This window comes from Astatotilapia calliptera, chromosome 10, assembly GCF_964374335.1.
Source record: "Astatotilapia calliptera chromosome 10, fAstCal68.1, whole genome shotgun sequence".
Taxonomy (NCBI): Eukaryota; Metazoa; Chordata; class Actinopteri; order Cichliformes; family Cichlidae; genus Astatotilapia; species Astatotilapia calliptera.
Window position 1 is genome coordinate 19,061,298 of NC_137431.1, and position 20,448 is coordinate 19,081,745.

Sequence of the window (20,448 nt, forward strand, 5' to 3'; positions counted from 1 at the left end):
AGTTATATATGAGTTTTTTTTCTGTAAGGAAATTGAGAAACTTTCTGCTATAGTCAGACAAGCTTGACCCTTATTAAGTTACCCCTATTGCCTAGCCTTTCTGTATTCAGCCTTAATCACCCTGTTACTTCCACAAGGGAACAGATAGCTGCTATAAGGAACAAAACACAAAGCTGTTCTCCTTCTATTCAGAGGCAGGCTTCACTAAAGAAAGCTTGGCTGAATTGGAAAAAAAAGAAGACGACAAAAACGTCTTGAAATGGATTTTTTAAACTCAGCTGCTGAGAAAAACACCACTTTTGTGCAACCAGCAAATTTTATAATAAGTGGATTTGTTGGCATACCTAATATTAGGTATTACTTTGTCTTTCTGTGTTTCATTTACATTTTTTCAGTGGTGGGAAACACAGCTGTGATGCTTATAATCATTTTTGACCATACATTAAGAAGTCCTAAATATATTGCAGTTTTTAATCTTGCATTTACAGACCTGTTAAGTAACTCTGCTTTGGTGCCAAAGGTTCTTGACATTTCTCTGTTTAACCATCATTATATTTCTTACCACAACTGCTTGACATTCATGTTTTTCTGCTTCACTTTAATTTCAATGCAAGCTTTTAATCTGGTCGTTCTGTCCTTTGACAGAATCATGGCTATCATGTACCCGTTGCACTATCAAATGAGAGCGAGCCACAGAATCATTCTGTCTTTGATTGCTTTTTTCTGGCTTCTTGCTATTGCTCTAACAGGAACTGCAGTTGGCCTTCTCACAAGACTATATTTTTGTGAATCTGTGGTTATTAATAGCTATTATTGTGACCATGGCCCTATATATCGGCTTAGCTGCAATGATGTTACCCCTAACAAAACAATTTCTGCTTGGTCAAGAGCTTTTGTTCTATGGCTTCCTCTGATATTTATCCTGGGAAGTTACTGCTGTATAGGTTATTCTTTGTCAAGAATTTCTACATGTAAGGAAAGAGTGAAGGCTTTGAAAACCTGTACAGGTCACCTTTCATTAGTGGCAATATATTTCATTCCTATTTTAGTTGTTTATAGTTTTGGGAGTACAATGCATCCAAATGCAAGGATTGTAAACCTATCTTTAGCCAGTGTCACGCCTCCCATGTTAAACCCAATAATCTATGTCTTTCAAACTGCAGAAATAAAAAAATCTTTGAAAAAGTTGTTAAAAGCTAAAATACAAATATCACACAGAGTGCTGTAGTTTAATGAAACGCATGTAGCAAAACATTTATAATTCAGTGTGTAATTTGTAAAATGTAACATATAACCATGACACTAAAAAGGACAACCATTTGAAAATTAAAGTGGGAAATCCTAAAATAAGTAAATTAATATTTTATTTGAATGTTTCTTAATTGAATTCTGCAGGGGTAATTCCTTCCCTTAACATGTAGAAATTATTGCAACTGTATCCAATGAAAAAAGTAGCAGCAGGACTAACCTTTCTTCATTATACCTTTCCATAATCAAAAGCTAGCTGCTGTGCATATGAAGTTTGTTTGGGTTTTTTTTTAATGTTTTTCATTAAAGAAATTAAAAGGGAAAAATGAATTTTGTTTTTCTAGAAAGAATACTAAAGGCTTGATATTTGGGGCATCTTTCTAATATCAATGCATTATACGTACATCAGGAAAAATTATTTGAGTTTTATGTTGTGATTTATGAACTTATTGTAATAATCTTGGGTTAAATGTAAGTGTCGCCATTTTAGAACATAATGAACCATTATTTAAAGCAAACCTTCCCAAAGTGTGGGGCCCACCCCCTAGGAGGGGGGGGGGGGGGGGGGGGGGGGGAACAAAACGCTCGGACACTGCTAGCACGGGGCGCCCACAGAAACGCAAAGCAGGAGATGAAGCATAGCTGAATATGTTTCCAAACCAACTTCATTCTAAGCCAAAGACTAGAAAATATGGTGAAGCATATCTTCTTTTTGGTTTCACCTGCACAAGTGCCGAGGTAGGTCTCCCCTGCAGAATTGGTTTTCCTTGTGTCGGGAGCACGCGCTGGGCTGTTCAAATCACAGACAAACAGTATCCTACAGTTGTTTATGTTTTTAAACCCATTTTGCACAGAGAGGCGTTTTTTGAAAAATGAATTAATAGCAATGTTGAATATTATTACACATGAAAAAAAACAACTACAGTAAAATAATCACACCGTGACGCCTCTGCCTTTCTAAATGGAGGGACAGTAACTGCGTGTGTATATGTAAGCGTGTAAAACCAGAAGATAGTAAGATTAACAGTAACAGTATTTTGTCTTTATCTCCCATTCTGCAATTTATCTCATGTAAACGTGGCGCACACCGTGACGTGAAAAAAGGCACATACCTTTGACGTTGCGTGACACTCTGTATTCCTCGTCCACACATAAACGGAAAAAAATGAGTTTTAAAAAATCTCCATTTTCGGTGTGGGGCCTAGCAAAAAAAGTTTGGGAACCACTGGTTTAAAGTATACTTTTTTGAAACAGGTATGTAGAGAAACATATTTTCTCTTCTATACTTTGTTTTATCGGAGTTCACACTGAAACTAAAAGTAACTTGCTAAAGACATTTATTTATTGTTTGATCTAAGAATATTTCAGCATGTACTCCTGCCTTTGTCTGTCATGAAAATGTATTTATATTACTGCAAATACCATTTTAACAAAAGTCTGACCGATTTTTTAATAAAATGTGAAGATCTGACCAAACTGAAAGAAAGCTAGAAATGTCAAGCAAGCTCAGCCATTACTTAGTGACCACTAGGGGTGGGTTCTTATAATCGATTTATCGATTAAAATCGATTCTGGCTTGGATAACGTAAAATCGATTCATTAAAATCCTGAATCCATCCATCCATCCATCCATCCATTCACTTCCGCTTATCCTTTTCAGGGTCGCGGGGGGCGCTGGAGCCTATCCCAGCTGTCATAGGGCGAGAGGCGGGGTACACCCTGGACAGGTCGCCAGTCTGTCGCAAGGCTAACACACAGGGACAAACAACCATTCACACTCACATTCATTTGGACATTTACACCTAGTGACAATTTGGGTAAAATCCTGAATCGATTTTTTAATATAAATTTATTTTGCCCGAAATGCCAGAATCTCTGGTGAAATCTCACAAACTTTCAACAACCACCAAACAGCTAAGACAGTAAATGAGAGCAGGAACACGGATTCTGCACAAAGACTTAGACACACAGCGCAACCCGCGGATCAGAATCAGTTAGATGTCGCATTTCTCACAGTCGGGGCTGAAAGCCGACAGTTCGCTGATTCTGATCTGTCGGCAGGTCCGCGCTTTGTGTTCACGCCCTTTATGCGCTGATTCTAAAGCTGTTAGTTTGATGTCTCTCCAAAACAATATTGACCGAACCAGCAGCAAAAGAAGATCCAAACTACGCTTCACATAAACATCGTCATGAATTCACTCTGACTTTTACTGTTTTGCTCTCTCTCTCTCTCTCTCTCTCTCTCTCTCTCTCCCTCCCACCCCTTTCTCTCTCTCTGTACTTCATTATTCACTTGCTTGTTAGGCACAAGTCTACCGTTGTTTACAGCGCTGTCGGCCTACGTTTTTTTTTCGTTTTATATACTTCCGAAAAGAAAACCTAATTTCTGCTGTTCAATACTGAACAAATGTAAACTTTTTAAAATTATGCAAAATGCAAAACGCCGTGTCTCTAATAAAACCCCTGTAACTTCAGAGGTAATGTTCATATGCTGATTAATGGTTTTCTTTCGTTTTTGATGTACTGCAGAATATTTTTATAAAATCCCAGGCCAGGAAAATCGCCTTCATGTTTTTCTGTTTTATCCTCAGCTACTTTGACACAAAGGCATCTGCTGTGACGTTACACCTTTGATAAAGTCTTGCGTGTGTCAGCTTCCTTTTTATAGATACAAAAATATGTAAATGTACTGATCTGAATTATAATATTTCTGACTGTCAAAATTTCCCAGATTCAAATCGAATCGAATCGAATCGAATTAAATCGAATCGAATCGTGGATCGAATCGATTCGGGACCTTGTGAATCGGAATTGAATCGATTCTAGAAATCAGTGACGATACCCAGCCCTAGTGACCACTATTCACTAAATTCTCTGCATAAAGCTTAGATTACCTGATTTGAAGATGCCGGGGAACAGGCAGCTGCTGTAAGTGACAGAACAGTGTTGCATCTATGTGGATCCAGTCTTCACTAAACAAAGCTTGCCTGAACAAAGAATACAGGGCTTTGATTTTATAGAAGATTAACACAAAAAAAGTTTTTATGTTTTCTTTTTTTTAAACTCAGCTGTTCAGAAAAATATATCCTTTGTGCATCTTACATAGTTTAAGTACTGGCCATTCTTTCTTAATAATTTATACATATAGAGAAGAATGAAGGCTTTAAAACCTGCACAGGTCATCTTTAATTAAAATAAATCGATTTCCTCCTTAGTATATGTATATTTATTTATATATAGTACCTTCAAATGCTAGGATTATAAATACCTCTTTAACCTCTGTTATGTTGTATGAGCGTCATTGGGACTGGAGAAGCATGGTTGGATGGTAACAAACCATAACCATGGGGCCATTGGGACAACGGTCGCTAAATTGCACAACCAGAAGGCAACATTGGAGACATCGAGAATAGTTATGAGTGTCTTGGAATCCCACAGGCAAATGGGAACCGAAACAAGATCACCAGGAAAGCTGCAACTGGCAAATACCTGCATAGTGACGGGCAAGTCCTGAAGAGTCAGCTGAATGAGAAGAGCAAGAATGGGACAATCAACATCTATGCCCTGCCAGTTAATAGATACCCTGCTGGGATAATAAGCTAGCCAGAAGAGGAAATGGAATCCACTGACATCAAGAAAAGAAATCTCCTTGCGACAAATGGAGGGTTTCACGCCAGGTCCAGCACCATGAGATTGCACGCTAAGTGGAAGGAAGGAGGCCGAGGACTAATGAATGTCAGAACCACTATCCAGCTATCTTTGTTATTTGAAACAACAAAGATTCAACTGACTATGTGCTTAGTGAATATCTCAGGCAGCAGAAACCTGAGAAAGAAAAGGAGATCCTAGGAGGAGATCCATCCAATTGCAACATGAAATATAAAAAATGCATTGACGGTTCTGTGTATAATAACCGTATGACTGTTCCCACCACTAACACATGACCCTTCGCTGTGTTCACTGCATCATTCCATGTTTGGCACTGATCACCACCTGCACTCATGTATATATCTATCTACTTAGCACTTTTAATTCTTATTCTTATTTTTATTTTCATGTCTAAGCGTAATTTATGACAGTATGTTTGCACTGAAGCACCGCAGCAATTTCCTAATGTTGTAAACCTGCTCAACATTTGTCAATAAAACCCTTTCTGATTCTGATTCTGATTCTGAAATGACATCTGAGATCTCTGTCCAGAAGAATACAGTCCTAGGGACAGCAAAGACCCTCAACCTCCAAGGCCTCTGGTAGAGAACCTGAGATTGAAGGCTAAAAGTCTGCCCACATGGGCGAGTGGGGAAATTAAAAAAAAAAATATTAGTGTTCATCACAATATTTCTATCAAAACTTCAAAGTCGTAGTTGTGCAACGTTATAGACTGATGTGATAATAAAGTGTATCTTTTCACACTTTCCTGACTGCTGTTTATTTCTTACACTAATTGCTCATATAAAAACAGTAAACTAGTTGAAACATCATCCATCCAATTGCAACATGAAATATAAAAAATGCATTGACGGTTCTGTGTATATTTTTAACATGATTGCATTCAGATGTACTGAAATAAACTTCACATTTAATGATTTAAATGCATTTAAACACATTATTTACCAGATATCCAGAAGAAGACAGCTTCTCTTTAGCATCCTCTTTGAAAACAGGTAAACATAAACAGAGCTCTTCCCCCTGAGAGTAAGGTGCTTTCCTCCATCTACATAAGAGTATAGAGTCATGATACTAGCGCAAAGGAGAGGCATCTGTGTGGACACCACTGTGCTGTAGGCATCTTTGCAATGGAGTTATTCAACTCAGCTCTTGGAAAAAATATAACTTTTGTACATCCTGCATTTTTCATTATAGGTGGTTTAACTGGAATCCCAAACATAACATTATATTATGTCTTTCTATTTTTTGTTTATATTGTTTCTGTGGTGGGAAACACAGTTGTGATGGCTGTAATATACTTGGATCATAATCTGAGAACTCCAAAGTATATTGCAGTTTTTAACCTTGCATTTGTGGACCTGTTTGGTAACACTGCCCTGGTGCCAAAGGTTCTTGACATCTTTCTGTTTGGGCACTACTATATCCCCTACAACGATTGTTTAACATTCCTGTTTTTTTGCTACACTTGTCTGTCACTGCAGTCATTTAATCTGGTGGCACTCTCGTATGACAGAATGGTGGCCATCATCTTTCCACTCCACTATCAAGTAAAGGTGACCCACAGGTTCATGTTTTCTTTGATTGCCTCACTTTGGGTTTTTACTATTATTGCTGTATTAATTTCAGTTGGACTACTTACAAGACTTTCTTTCTGTAAATCTGTGGTTATTAATAGTTATTTTTGTGACCATGGTCAGATATACCGACTTGCTTGCAATGACCATTTCCCCAGCTATGTCATTGCTTGCTTGTACCCAGTGATTATATTTTGGCTTCCTCTAGCTTTTATCCTGTTAAGTTACCTTTATATTGGCTATACGCTGGTTAAAGTGGCCACACTTCAAGAAGGACTCAAGGCTTTTAAAACATGCATTGGCCATCTTTCATTAGTGGCAATCTATTTTATTCCACTGTTAACTACATTTACTTTGATGGAAAAAATACAACCAAATGCTAGGATCATAAACCTGTCTTTGACTTCGGTCTTCCCTCCCATGTTGAACCCAATAATTTATGTTCTGCAAACACAAGAAATAAAAGAATCTTTAAAAAGGTTATTAAAAAGGCGAGGAAAATCCAAAATAACAATTTAATACTAGCAGTGATGTGAGCATTTGTTTGCACTATATATTGTGTATGTTTGTGTTTCTTTGAAATCTGTCCTTTGAAATAGAATTTAAAGTAGAATTGTCTAATGTCATTATGAGTTAAGACTGTTTGCAATAAAAGAACAAGTAATTTCATAGGAATGGAGATTATTTCTTAAACAAAATGTAATCAACGATAACACAAAAAGTCTGTTAGGATGCACGTATTATTTGTGATCAAGGTGATTATGGGGTGTTTAAAAAGCAATAGTATCTAAAAAATCATTGAATGTCTCACCTATTTTTTTGTCTCTGTGTTGATAATCATTTCAAAACAGAATGCAATTATTTTATCTTGGTCTAATTTTCTTCTAGGAGGGTTTTTTTTAGTGAAGAAAGCAAAACATATATGCATTTTTTTTTAACTTTTTCATATCCACGATTTCTAATAAATTCGCTGTGCCAGCTTGTCTCTCTGTGAGGCAGCACAAAGGCAAACACTGCTTTGACTGAAAGCCAAATATCAGCATGTAAAATGCCTGCAATGGTAGTGCTGGTGTTTATAAGGTGGAAAGTTAAGTGATGTGATTACTTTTGTAGAATCAAAACATTGGAGAAGAGTTGAAATTTTTACTTGATAGTGACATTAGAACCCTCTACTGCATAGCGTTGCCCTGAGGCAACAAACCACATTTTCATGCCTTACAGTGGCCCTTCAAAAAAAACCAACTTTTTTTTTTCCAAACAATGCTACCAGGCACATCTCTTTCCAATAAAATGATTTGATTTAGGGGGGGGGGGGGGGGGGGGGGGCAGGGCCCCTTTCTGCAAGCTGCACTACATGAGAGACATCTCCATTAGGAGGCAAGATAAAGATCACTATTTTACATGTTTATAGTGAAGTAAATGTATATTAAAAATACTTTTATGTGCATGAATATGTTAAGAAGCATATTTGATTGTTTGTTCTACTTTTTTAAATGTATTTATACTGTAAAACTGTTCATTTTCATTTGTTGCCTCAAGGCAACACTGCGCAGTTAGCCCAATTTTTTTCAGGCAATATAATGCATTTGGATATGTGTGTAGAGATGTGTTTGTGTGCATTTATATGATCATAGTCAATGTTTTTTACTTTACAATCTACTCATAATTACAGGACATGGATGTAAAAACTTTTTATGCAAGGAAACCAAGGGAATGTGCACTTTCTGTCCTCAGAAAGTGAGGACAGTGAGCTTTCAGGGAGTAACAGTGAAGTAGAGGAGTGGATCCCTGAATGAGGTTTGAGAGACACTTAGGAGCTCAGGGGTCAGTTGGTAAAGTAACTGTGTCTGTGTGTGTGTTAGTGCCCACATAGCAAGCAGGTCTGGCCAGGATCTGGTATCAAACCGGCACTTTGAGTAATCTGGGAGAGTAGAAAAGCGCTACATAAAAATCAGTCCATTCACTGTCTGAACAGAGTTTCGGCATGTTACTTTTGCACTGTTTTGCATGTTCTGGCACAGGCTGTTATTGCATGGCTTGATTAAGGTACACATTATGCTGACATCTAGGGCCAGAGCTGAAACCGTTCTGGGCCAGCACAGGGCCAGCAGTGTGTCTACAACTGGCCCGTGGCTGCACACCACCAACAGATGGCCCACATACCGCAATGAATAATGGCCCTTTGGTGGCCCAGATCAGGTTTGCCAGAGGTAATCCACACATGGGCCAGCACAGGACGACCAGGGTGTCTGAAACTGGCCTTGTGCTGGTCCATGCGTGGGCCACCTCTGGCAAACAAGGTCTAGGCCACCAAAGGGCCGTTATTCATTGCAGTATATGGGCCATGTGTAAGCACATTGTGTGGGCCAGATCCCTGCCATACCAATATTGCTGTGTGGGTATCAGTGTGTGTGGTCATGTATTACTTATTGTTGTGGGGACACAAATTTGTTTACACACTCATATTGTGAGGTCTTGCCTACTTTATGACAAATTGCAAGGTAAATCATTCAATTTTAGGGTGAAGGCTTGAGTCAGGGTTAGGGTAAGGTTCAGGCAGGGACTTGTGATGGGTAGAGTTAGGATAAGTCTCCAGGAAATTAATGTAAGTTAGTCCCCAAAAGTGATGGGAACACAACGCGCGTGTGTGTGTGCATGTGTGTGTGTGTGTGTGCGCACGTGCATGGGGTTAGGGTCAAATGTTGGATGTATTTTGGTGTTTTATTGTTTTGTGAAATGTTTACATTGTTTATTTGTTGTTTATTTATTTGTTCATCCTTGTTGTACTAATACAACTTATTATAGAATAACTTGGCATTTTACTACCCTTGTTGCACAGTGTTGCCTTGAAGCAACAAACCAATATCTGGCAGGGTGTCAAATTTTATGATTGATATATTATTAGGGACCCTAAAACTCCCCCAAAATAGGGAGAAATATTTTTTTTCCCCAAAATTAAAAAGTCATGCAGTAGAGGGTTAGAAGTCAGGGGATTATTTTTTATTTTTTTGTTGTTCAGTTTGGATCTTTAGCCATCAGAATTGTTGTCTTAAGGCCAAGAAAGATGCCAAGCGGATTTATTTTACCAAGTGGATCATCATAGCCTTGCCATATTGGTCCATTTGATTGACCTTTATTATAATTACTGTATGTACTTATTTTATTTTATTTTTGGTTGCTACAAACGGGACAGACATGACTGGGGGATAGGACAGGGAGAAAGAATGAAAGAAAGAGACGGAGAGAAATAAAAACAGAGGGGAGAAGAGACGGTGAGAAAGTGGGGAAGAAAGAAAGAAAAACAAACAAAGCACCTGGATCACCTGTATGGAGAAAAAAAAACAGAAGAGAAAGCAAACAAAAAAAGAGCAACATAATAAATACAGCACCATCACAATAAACTAGCTAACAGTAGATAACAGTAGATACGAAATATTAAACGCTATTGTGCAGCACGCAAGATAGACAGCGCACAATGTGCTTTGAGGCAGCAGCCAAGAAAGGTGTAGTCCGCGTCTGTGAACACCCGTGTGTACACCTGTGTGCACACCTGTGTGGATCAGCATGCTTGTATTCCAAAGGTTTCTCCATGTAACGATCTGCTAGGGAGTGTGGGGAGTCATAGCCCCGTCCCCCAGGGTATGAAGCAGGTATGGAGGAGATCCAGGCCCCAGACATCCAGAGGCCCCAGAGTACGAGGACTCGAGGAGGACCACCAAAGGGGGGGAACCGTGCCACCCTCCTGGGAAGAGCTGAGTAGAGCTCCAAACGAGAGGTCACCCAGCAGCTACGGAGCAGAGGCCAGAGGGGGTTTCAGTGGCGTGCCCGCGGGCTCTGCCGGCAGCCAGCTGTGCCAGAGAGGACCGAGCTTCAGGCCCAGAGGCCTGAGGGCACCCCACCCCCCAGAAGGGGCCCAGCCGGGCCACAGGCGCCAGGCCCTGCCAATCGGCCACCAGGAGTGAGCCAGTACATACATGAGCGCCCAGCCCCAGTCGACAAGAACCACCAACACACCAACGTCTGAGGGCATCAGCCACCGGCAGGGAGTGTGGTGAGGGGAGATAGGCCTCCGTACTTTGGAGGGCCTGAGATGTACCCAGAGAGGTGGAGTCTAAGACCCAACCTGACATATAGACACAGACGAACAGGCGCACGCGGACACAAACGTGCATTCCCACCCCCATATACACAACCAAATACTCGGCACTCACCCAATGTGTAGACAGACACAAATAGACACTGCACAGACAGTCACACTCCCCAAACATACTCTATAACCTAGGTCCAGGTACCCCCGCCCCCAGAGGGCCAAGCCGCACCTAGACCCAGGAGATGTAACCCTTCTCTCTGGGATGGAGGCAAGCGGACCACCTCCTTCTCTGCAGTAGCAGGGAGGCCCCGCATCCCAAAACCCAATCTGACGGCCAGCACCTCCTCCCAGCCCCCCAGCCCTGACGGCTAACAGAACCAGGGTGAGTGAAGACCCCAAACCTCCCTCCGCCCACTCATATGTAGTGTTGCTGTGTGCTGTTCTAAAGTGCATTTAAAACACAGGAGAGCGTGGTTCCTGCTTCCTATCAGAGAGCAGCACGGCTCCTCCCGAAAACCCTCAGTGTCTATATGCATTTAAAATTGAGGGTAGGGCACCAGCGCCAGAGGTGGGTTGGAATACACCGACCATCCTCTGGATGCTGTAAAACATGCCCACCTCCAAGGCCCTATATGTATGTGTTATGTAAGAGTGTGCGTAATGTGGATGTCTAAGTTGCAGAATAAAATTGAGGCAAGAGGTCAAAAATGAATCAGCGACAAAACTAATTTTGAGAGCTTCACTTTTACACTCAGCTCCCTCTTCACCACACCAGACCGGTGCAACATCTGCATCACTGCAGCCGCAGCACCAATCCGTCTGTCAATCTTCCACTACCTTCTCCCATCACTCGCGAACAGGACCCTGGGGCTACGTCCACACTAGATAGATAGTGATAGATTTGAAATCAGTTACAAAGGGCAGCATTGTCATTGTTCATTCGTGCACAATGTCCCCAGTCTCCCTTGGAATGCTGTTGAAGCTCTGCTGGAGGTGTGCATTAAAGATCTCACGGACTGGGGCCTCTGCTAGGCATTCCCAGCTAGGGCTGCCACGATTAGTCGACTAGTCACGATTAGGGCTGGGACAACGCGTCGACGTAATCGATTACGTCGACGCGTAAAATACGTCGACGTAAAACAATTTACGTCGATGCGTCGTCACTTTCAAAAAAATACATGGCGGCAGCGAGTAGCGGTAACATGAGTGAGGTAGTCGCAGTCGACTTAAACCACTGCACCCGAACACGCAGTTCTACAGTATGGGGATATTTTAACCGAAAAGGAAGTGATTCAGTCGTTTGCCGGCTTTGTAAGGTGGAAATGGCCTATCATAAAAGCACGACGGCTATGCACCAGCACCTCAAACGACGACATCCAGGAGCAGCTTCTGAAAAGGACAAACCACCGTAAGTTTTCAACTTTTTTACTAACGCTGGTTTTTACCCGTTAATTCATCCGACCCCTCCCCCCCTCCCCTAGACATACACTCACTCATAGACAGAGATAAACACCCAACCTCCATAAATACAAAACTAATTTAAGCTGCTTAGCAGTAACATATAGCAGCTGCTGTTTAGTTGTTTTTTTAATTTGTGGCCCATGCTGGCAAAATGAGTCGGAATGCGCGCAGGCTGATTATCAGAATCGGCGAAAGATGAAAATGTGAGACATAGAATTGGCCGCAGGAGAAATGTTAACAAGGATAATTCACCACCACCTAAACGTAGCCGTCGTGGACAATGTTACAACATCGTTAAAATGCTTGCAAAAGCAAAATGACAACGAACTCTTGATTTGTCAAGTTTAATGTCTTTCATCCTATTTGAATGCTGTTTTTATACATAATGCTTCTTCAGCTTGATCTTATAGGTCAAAGTTATGCCATCTAATGGCTAGAAAGCAGTGCACCAGTAAATGTGCCATCAGCTATGGCTGTTTAAACGCTATTTTTTGCAGTTATTTTTTGCAGCCATATCATATGTTCAACATTGGTGATTATCATTAATCTCTTACTGTTATGCTATGAAAGCACATGGCATAACAGTATTAGATTATTCTGTTATTATATGTTACCTTATATATGTAATCAAAGTAGTTGAATTAGAATACTGCTGTAGATCATATTATACCCTTTAATATAGAGTGTGTGAGCTGTATGTAGTTTAGTTCTCATTATACTTTTGAGTTAAAAGAACATATTCACTTATTAGTTTATTAGATAAATGTGCATCACTTTGTATCCTTGATCTGCTGGGAATGTGTTACACTGTTTTCTTGACATGTTCTATTGTTGAATCATAAAGAGAAGGTTGTAAGCAGGAGACTCTGTGTCTAAGACAGGGGAGATAGACAGACCACATTCCACACCCCCACCTTACAGAAAGCAGAGAAACAACTGCCGAGGTCATAACTGAGGCGCCGTAAGAGAGAAAGAATGTTAATGTTTGGTCTTTTACGACTAGGTGGGGGCCACTAGAGACTATAAAAAGCTGAGCAACCCGTCACCATTTTGAGACTTGCTGTGACCCTCTGCAGGCAGGTCTCCCCATCATGATGGTCCTTATGCTCTTAAGTGTTGAATTGTATGGAAATAAATGATTGTTGATTGAGCATAAATACACCGAGTATTGTCCTTCCTTCAGCCCAAAGATTCAAAGAATTGGGAGATTTCAACAACAGTAAGGCACATACATGGTTTATATTTATTTATTATAACAACCAGATCCTTATCTAATTATTTTGATATTATGCTTTCCATATAATTATTTTGTAATTATTCGAATTCATCTGTGTGCTGTGTGTGATTTATGATTTCAGGAACAAACAGAAAAGTCTGGAGGACTACTGTCAGAGAAGAAGTACACCATGCACCCCCCAGGAGGCGGCTGTACTTACCGAGAGCGTCTTAACTATGATTTTAAAAGACATGAGACCACTTGCTGTGGTTGAGGGTGAGGGATTCAAAGAAATGCTGACCACTTTCCAACCGGGATACACTCTGCCGTCTAGGCGTCATTTTACAAGCATGATGGAGAGAAAGTATGAAACTTCAGTTGAGAAACTAAGGAATGAACTAAAAAAGGCCACATCCAAAATCTCCCTTACCACTGATGCTTGGACAAGTCTGGTCACAGAGTCCTACTTAGGGGTAACTTGTCATTTCATTAATGACAATTGGGATCTTCTCTCCTTCAATTTAGCAACACTGCCAGTTGAAGAGCACCACACTGCAGAAAACCTTGCCTCCTGGGTGGAGAAGGTGGCAGAGAAATTCCACATTTCCTTGCATAATGTCCTTGCCGTTGTGCATGATAATGCAAGTAACATAGTTGCAGCTCTCCACATCCTGAAAGAGAAGTTTGGAGTGGTGTCCTATCGGTGTGCCGGGCATACACTGCAACTGGTTGTAAACCATGCACTGAAAGACCCCAAGATTGATAAGGCACTATCAGCTGCACGGGGCCTTGTAAAGCACATCAGGAAAAGTGAGCCAGCTTGCACCAAACTTAAGCAGAAGCAAAAGCAGATGGGTACAGCTGAGCATAAACTAATCCAGGATGTCGCTGTCAGATGGAACAGTTCATACTACATGATTGAACGTCTGTTGGAACAGAGATGGCCAGTGGTTGCGACGCTTTCAGATCCAAAAGTCACACAGCGTGGGAAACAGTACCTAGATCTGAAAAGTGATCAGTGGATTCTTCTGGATGAATTGAAGGAGGTGCTCAAGCCTTATGAGCAAGCCACTAATGTTCTTAGTGGACAGTCTTATGTCACAGTCTCTGTTCTTCCCCCCCTGCTGAAAGGTCTCCTGAAATCCACCAAAAACAAATCATTTGATTCTGCTGCAGTGAACTCTTTCCAGAACTGTGCAGAAGAGGAAATCTTGTATAGGTGGCAGCCAGAGGTATCTGCATTTCAAGCAGATGGAAAAAATGTGTCACTCATTGCTGCTGCCCTTGATCCACGTTTTCGTAAACTGAAATTCCTTTCTCCAGAAGATGCTCTGAAACTGCAAGTAACAGTACAGAGGGAGGCACTTGATCTCAAACGGGAGCAGAGATCACAGTTACAGCAGGAACATGTGGGACAGGAAGCCTCAGCAAGTCCCCCAACAAAGAAGAGGTCTGTGTTGGACACTTTGTTGGGTACAGATTCTGAGGAGGAAGATTGTAATGAAAACACTGACCAGGGTGGGGATGGAGAAAATGAGGCGGTGAGGAAAGAAGCACTGCTGTATTTTGGGGAAGCCCCTATTCCAAGGGATAATGACCCCCTTACATGGTGGAAGAATAATGCAACAAGATTCCCCACACTGGCTAATTTAGCCAAATCATATTTGGCTGTACCTGCCACATCAACACCATCTGAAAGGCTTTTTTCAGTTGCTGGAAACATTGTCACCAAAAAAAGGGCAAGCCTGACTGCTGAGCATGTAGAAATGCTAACATTTCTCCACTCCAATGCATAACTACTTCATGTGATGAACATGATTGAACACACACACACACAAACACACACACAAATAGGAGAGAAGGCAGCAAAATGGATATTTTGTTAACAAAGAGCACTTTTTTTGCAGAGAGCAAAGTGAATGTTACGTTGTATTTGTTCAAAGATGCCATTGCTGCTGTTTATATTTTATAAATTTTTTGCTATGATTTCCTTTGTTCATATTTGTTCTGCACAACATTTAATTTTTTGTTAAAAACAGAAGATTGTACTACAATGTTATTGTGGATTTTGTTTTGTGAATGAAGAGCACTTTTTGGGAGAAAGCAAAGTGAATGTTACATTTTGTTTGTTTAAAGACACCATTGTTGCTATTTATTTGAAATGTTTTGTTAACTTTTCCTTAATTTTATATGTTTGCACATTTCATTTCTTGTTAAATGCTATTGATTGTATGACCTCTACAATTTTATTTTGCAATTTTTTTTATTAAAAGGTCTTCAAATGAAGAAATTTGTGTTTTTCATTGATATACATAAATTAGTAAATGTGAAATTGCTATACAAGTCAAAAAATATGGAAATAATCGATAATCGAATCAAATCAAAATCGAATCGGATTGAAAAATTAATCATTAGATTAATCGATGCATCGAAAAATTAATCGCTAGATTCATCGATTAGGAAAATAATCGTTTTGCCCAGCCCTAGTCACGATTACGTCGACTATTAAAATTGTCGACAACTAATTTAATAGTTGACGTGTCGTTTGAAGCTTTGTAAGATCCCAAAAGACGCAGGAATAAGTAGTAGGATTTAAGAGTGTAATAATGGACTGAAACAGAAGATGGCAGCACTGCATGTACAAGGATGCCAGCTGCCATTAAACCCCGAAGAAGAAGAAGCTGTGTCCCAGAATTCGTAGCGCAGCCCAGCGCAGTAGTCAATAATGGTGGCAGCTAGTTAGTGTTAATATTACTCTTATTATTCTTTTTGGGTCACAAAATAAACGTTTAACATATTTTCAGGTGAACATATGTTAAAATATGATAAAAATGTGTCAGCTGTGTAAACTTCAAATATCTGCTAGGGTTTATCAAGACACCACATATTTTCAAAAGCGCTCCGACGTTTTGCGCTCCGACGTGGGTAACAGACGTCTCACTAGCTCGATAGCGAGTGGGGGTTCAAGGCTCACTAGAGCCAGTGAGAACACCGGACTCCTGGCTAATCCTTTTCAAACCCACCGCTGTCTTTCGCTACTCAGGTTAAACATGATATATAAGTCCCTTTGATAACTTAAAAATGTTGTTTGGCTTTTTCAGTGTTTTATTTGTTCGTGGGTCAATCGGTTTGGCTGAGATTAAAGTTATTAGATTAGATTAAATTAAATGTAACTTTTTTAATCCCTTGGGTGGGTTCCTTCGGGGTTTTCACACAAACAGAAAACTGATTAAACAGAAGTGTGAGACGGTCGAGAGTTTACGTCAGCGCCCGGTTATATTTTAGATAGCAAGGAGCAGACGGCAGCATTTCACTCCAAGGAGGGAGCTCGTGCCGTACTACCCGGCTTTCTTTAGACCGCGAAGGCCGGGTCCTCAGGTGGAAGCAGCCTCTGAATTTGAATGTAGACAATCCGAATGTTATAGTTTCTTTCCACTGTGTTCCTGTTAATGATAAACTACAAATTTACCCTAAATTACTAAAATATCGATATTTTAATGTAAGAATTGATTCTAGAACATAAATGATTGGTATCAGAGGAATCGACATTTCAGGATTGATCCACACATCACTAGCAGGTGCTGTTTTTCTCTCATTTGCACTGAGGAGCAACTGTGAAGGTGAAGAGCCTGAGATGATTGAGTAGCCATTCACACACACTGTGGTTATGTCCTTACAGCAGAGACTCAAGAAGTGATTTTAGAAGACCTCAAGCAAGTTGTGCAGCAAACATAGTAGTCAGCTGGAGGACGGACTGCACATGGTTGTAGAGCCGCCTTTTAAAACTGATGTTTTTTTAAATTCTGGGTTTGTTTTTTATCTCTACTGGTCTGGTGTAATATTAGTCGGGCAATGTGCACACTGGGTGCTCTTTAAGGGGTGGAAAAGAAAATCTCCCCAGTCTCCACAAGAGCAAGTGTGTTAGCTGACATACTGTAATATGTAATTTGCTGGTAATAGAATCATAGTCAGTCTTCCAGTAACAAACGACAAGGAAACAAAAGCAAAGTAAATAACAATCCAGCCATTTCTGCTAAGTGAGAAGCTTCTCGGGATGGATATCACAACTTCTACTGTCTCCTGATTTGCTGACTATCTGTCAGAGAGGCCTCAGTTTGTAACTCTGGGGGGCACCCTTCCTGATGTGCTGGTTAGTAATATTGGGGCACCACATGACACGGTCTACATCTCCATTCCTCTTTACCTTGTACACTTCTGATGACACTGCAGTGGTTGGGTGCATTAAGGGGGGGGGGGGGCGGGGCAGGAGTCTGAGTACAGGGATCTGGTGAGGGCAACTGTAGAATGGTCCGAAAGAAACACCTCTTTCTGAATGTCAGCAAGACAAAATAGATGGTGAGTTGGCCCATCACAACATCATGGGTGAAGACCAATTACACCTGCTTTAACACAACATTACCTACGAGCTTATTGACACAGGTAACAGTGCCCAACAGCAAGCTTGGCAGGACAGCAAAGCCGGTATTTGGTAAGCTTAGATTAATAAAAGAGATGGTGGTTGACTTCTGGAGGAAAAAAAACTGTGAGTTGGCCCATCACAACATCTGCTCCACTCCAAACTTCCAAGGCAGTGCACAACATCTATCTATCTTTTCATTCCATTCCAGCCATCCATCCTCTTCTGTTTCATGAAAAAATACATTACCTTTGATGAGTCTTAACACATGTTAGCGTTTACCATTATTGACTGACTTCTATTAACTAAATTTGCTACTTACGAGCTTATTGACACAAAATAACAGTGCCCAACAGCAAGCTTGGCAGGACAGCAAAGCCGGTATTTGATAATCTTAGATTAATGTCAGGAGTAGAAAAAGGGCACACATTTTCACAAAGTACCCTTTCCAGCTTTTTAATTAATCCAAAACAACATGATTTTGAGTTGTATTGTCAGTCTGAGGTTGACCAGCATTCGGAAAAAAATTCGGGATAGTAAGATGGCAGTCAGAAAATATTAACCATTATGTAATATTCCTATTAGTTAAATTGTCTGCACAAAGCTGTAACCATATGGTTTGATGTCATAGGGGAATGCAAAGTGACTATAAGGGACAGAACACAAACGTGCTCTGCTTCCATTTGGAGCCAGTCTTAACTAAAGAAGGTTTGCTGAAACATAAAATAAAGGACATTAACTTTAACCTTCAACATTAAAAAAAAAATTATTCAAATGGAATTTTTTAATTCAGCTGTTGGGAAAAACATCACATTTGTGAAACCTGCATATTTCATAATAAGTGCATTTAATGGCATAGCTAATATTAGGTATTACTTTGTCTTTCTGTGCTTTATTTACATTTTTTCAGTGGTGGGAAACACACTACTGATGATTGTCATAATTTTGGATCATACATTGAGAGGTCCAAAACATATTGGAGTTGTGAACTTTGCATTTACAGACCTGTTAAGTAGCTCTGCTTTGATGCCAAAGCTTGTTGACATTTTTCTGTTTAACCATCACCATATCTCCTACAATGACTGCTTGGCATTCATGTTTTTCTGCTTGACCTTTTTTGCAGCTCAGGCTTTTAATCTGGTTGTGTTGTCCTTTGACAGAGTCATGGCTATCATGTACCCGCTGCACTACCAAATGAGAATCAGCCACAAGCTCATTTTATCTTTGATTGCTTTTTTCTGGCTTCTTGCAATTACTATCATACTCACTGCAGTTGGTCTTCTCACAAGACTTTCTTTCTGTGACTCTGTGGTTATTCAGAGCTTTTTCTGTGATCATGGACCTGTGTATCAGCTTGGCTGCAATGATCTTACTCCAAATCGTGTAATTGCTCATTTGGCACCAGTTCTTGTTCTTTGGGTTCCACTGGCATTTATCGTGGGAAGTTACTGCTGTATTGGTTATTCTTTGTCAAAAACTGTTACATGTAGGGAAAGACTAAAGGCTTTAAAAACCTGCACAAGTCACCTTTCATTAGTGGCAATTTATTTCCTCCCTGCACTATTTATCTTTACCTTTGGGAGTACAATACTTCCAAATGCAAGGACTGTAAGTCTATCTTTGGCCACTGTCATGCCTTTGACTTTAAATCCAATAATCTATGGTCTTCAGACACAGGAAATCAAAGAATCGTTAAAGAAGTTATTAAAAGTTAAAATGCAATTTAAATTTTCTGCAAACAAATAAAAAGCATTCAGATTTGAACCTTAGCAGTACCCAATCATCCTTTGTTGGGGGGTTTAAAAAGCTGAAAACATAGAAAATTTCATATAAAATAATCCAAAATATGGCAAACAAAACAATGTTTCATGTCTCATAATAACAATATAACATTTTATAATTGTTATTGAAAATTGAGACTATTTTAAATGTAAAAGAGTCTGTGAAAGAGTCTAATGTAATAGTGTATTTGATGCTGGTCAATGAACATTACAAAGTGTAAATATGCATTTTATTTCTTTCTTTACATTCTGAAGTATTCTCATTTGACTTTAAACCTCAAGGCAGTTAATAAAAGCCCTACTGTGACTTTCAAGATATCTAGACGTGTTAGTGGAAGTTTCTGTTTTGTGTATGGTCTTGGTCTCTAAGTTTTGTGTAGTTATTTAATTGTCACTTTTTATGGTGGAAACTTATGTCCAGAGTATGATTTAGCTGTGACACCTTAGCATTAAGTGCACTTTAAACCAGTTTAAGGTAAATCATTTTAAAAGTAAAATAAAAACTGTAAATCTAATTTCGGCCTTTCTCATTGGAAAACACAACTGTATGATATATTACAGTTATTTTATTGCAAAAATCTACTTTCTTGGTACTTTAGTGTAGTATTACTGGTACCTGTGCTCACCAGAACATTCCAGTTCAACACATAAGAAATTATACTTGACTGGCATTTACAATCATCCACTGCTTATGGTTAATTAAAAAGGTAATAGCAGATGAAGTCTACTCCAAACAAAGACACACTCTTAACTTTAAAAAGCTTGTGACATTTACACATTCTATGTGAAAACAGATTTAAGAGGTCAAATTAGCTTTTCAGTGTGTCTAGTGATAGGAATTGCTACGAATGTAGTGATTTCAATCCCATGTTCAAAGTCAATTATCAATTTAATTTCTTATAGATTCTCTTCATGGGGTTTCAACACAATCTCGAAGTAGGATATCACCGACATTACAGTCATGCAAATTGCTTGACATTCGTGTTTTTCTG

At 39.8% G+C, this 20,448-nt stretch overlaps 4 protein-coding genes across 4 annotated transcripts; all 4 read left to right on the forward strand.

The window, feature by feature from the left end:
- Positions 1 to 259: 259 nt before the first annotated feature.
- LOC113030917 (olfactory receptor 11A1-like) lies at positions 260 to 1,228 on the forward strand. Its single transcript, XM_080307689.1, has one exon. The coding sequence runs from the start codon at positions 260 to 262 to the stop codon at positions 1,226 to 1,228; it is 969 nt and encodes a 322-aa protein (XP_080163815.1).
- A 4,076-nt stretch (positions 1,229 to 5,304) lies between these two features.
- LOC113030797 (olfactory receptor 1E16-like) lies at positions 5,305 to 7,719 on the forward strand. Its single transcript, XM_026182515.2, has one exon. The coding sequence runs from the start codon at positions 6,045 to 6,047 to the stop codon at positions 7,008 to 7,010; it is 966 nt and encodes a 321-aa protein (XP_026038300.1). The 5' UTR covers positions 5,305 to 6,044; the 3' UTR covers positions 7,011 to 7,719.
- A 4,184-nt stretch (positions 7,720 to 11,903) lies between these two features.
- Positions 11,904 to 15,638, forward strand: LOC145431616 (E3 SUMO-protein ligase ZBED1-like). Its single transcript, XM_080307690.1, has 2 exons — positions 11,904 to 11,989; positions 13,401 to 15,638. The coding sequence occupies exons 1-2, from the start codon at positions 11,904 to 11,906 to the stop codon at positions 15,052 to 15,054; spliced, it is 1,740 nt and encodes a 579-aa protein (XP_080163816.1). The 3' UTR covers positions 15,055 to 15,638.
- Positions 15,639 to 18,449: 2,811 nt separating this feature from the next.
- On the forward strand, positions 18,450 to 19,421 carry LOC113031271 (olfactory receptor 1500-like). The gene has a single exon (XM_080307692.1). It carries the CDS (start codon positions 18,450 to 18,452, stop codon positions 19,419 to 19,421), a length of 972 nt encoding a protein of 323 aa, XP_080163818.1.
- The last annotated feature ends 1,027 nt before the right edge of the window (positions 19,422 to 20,448 follow it).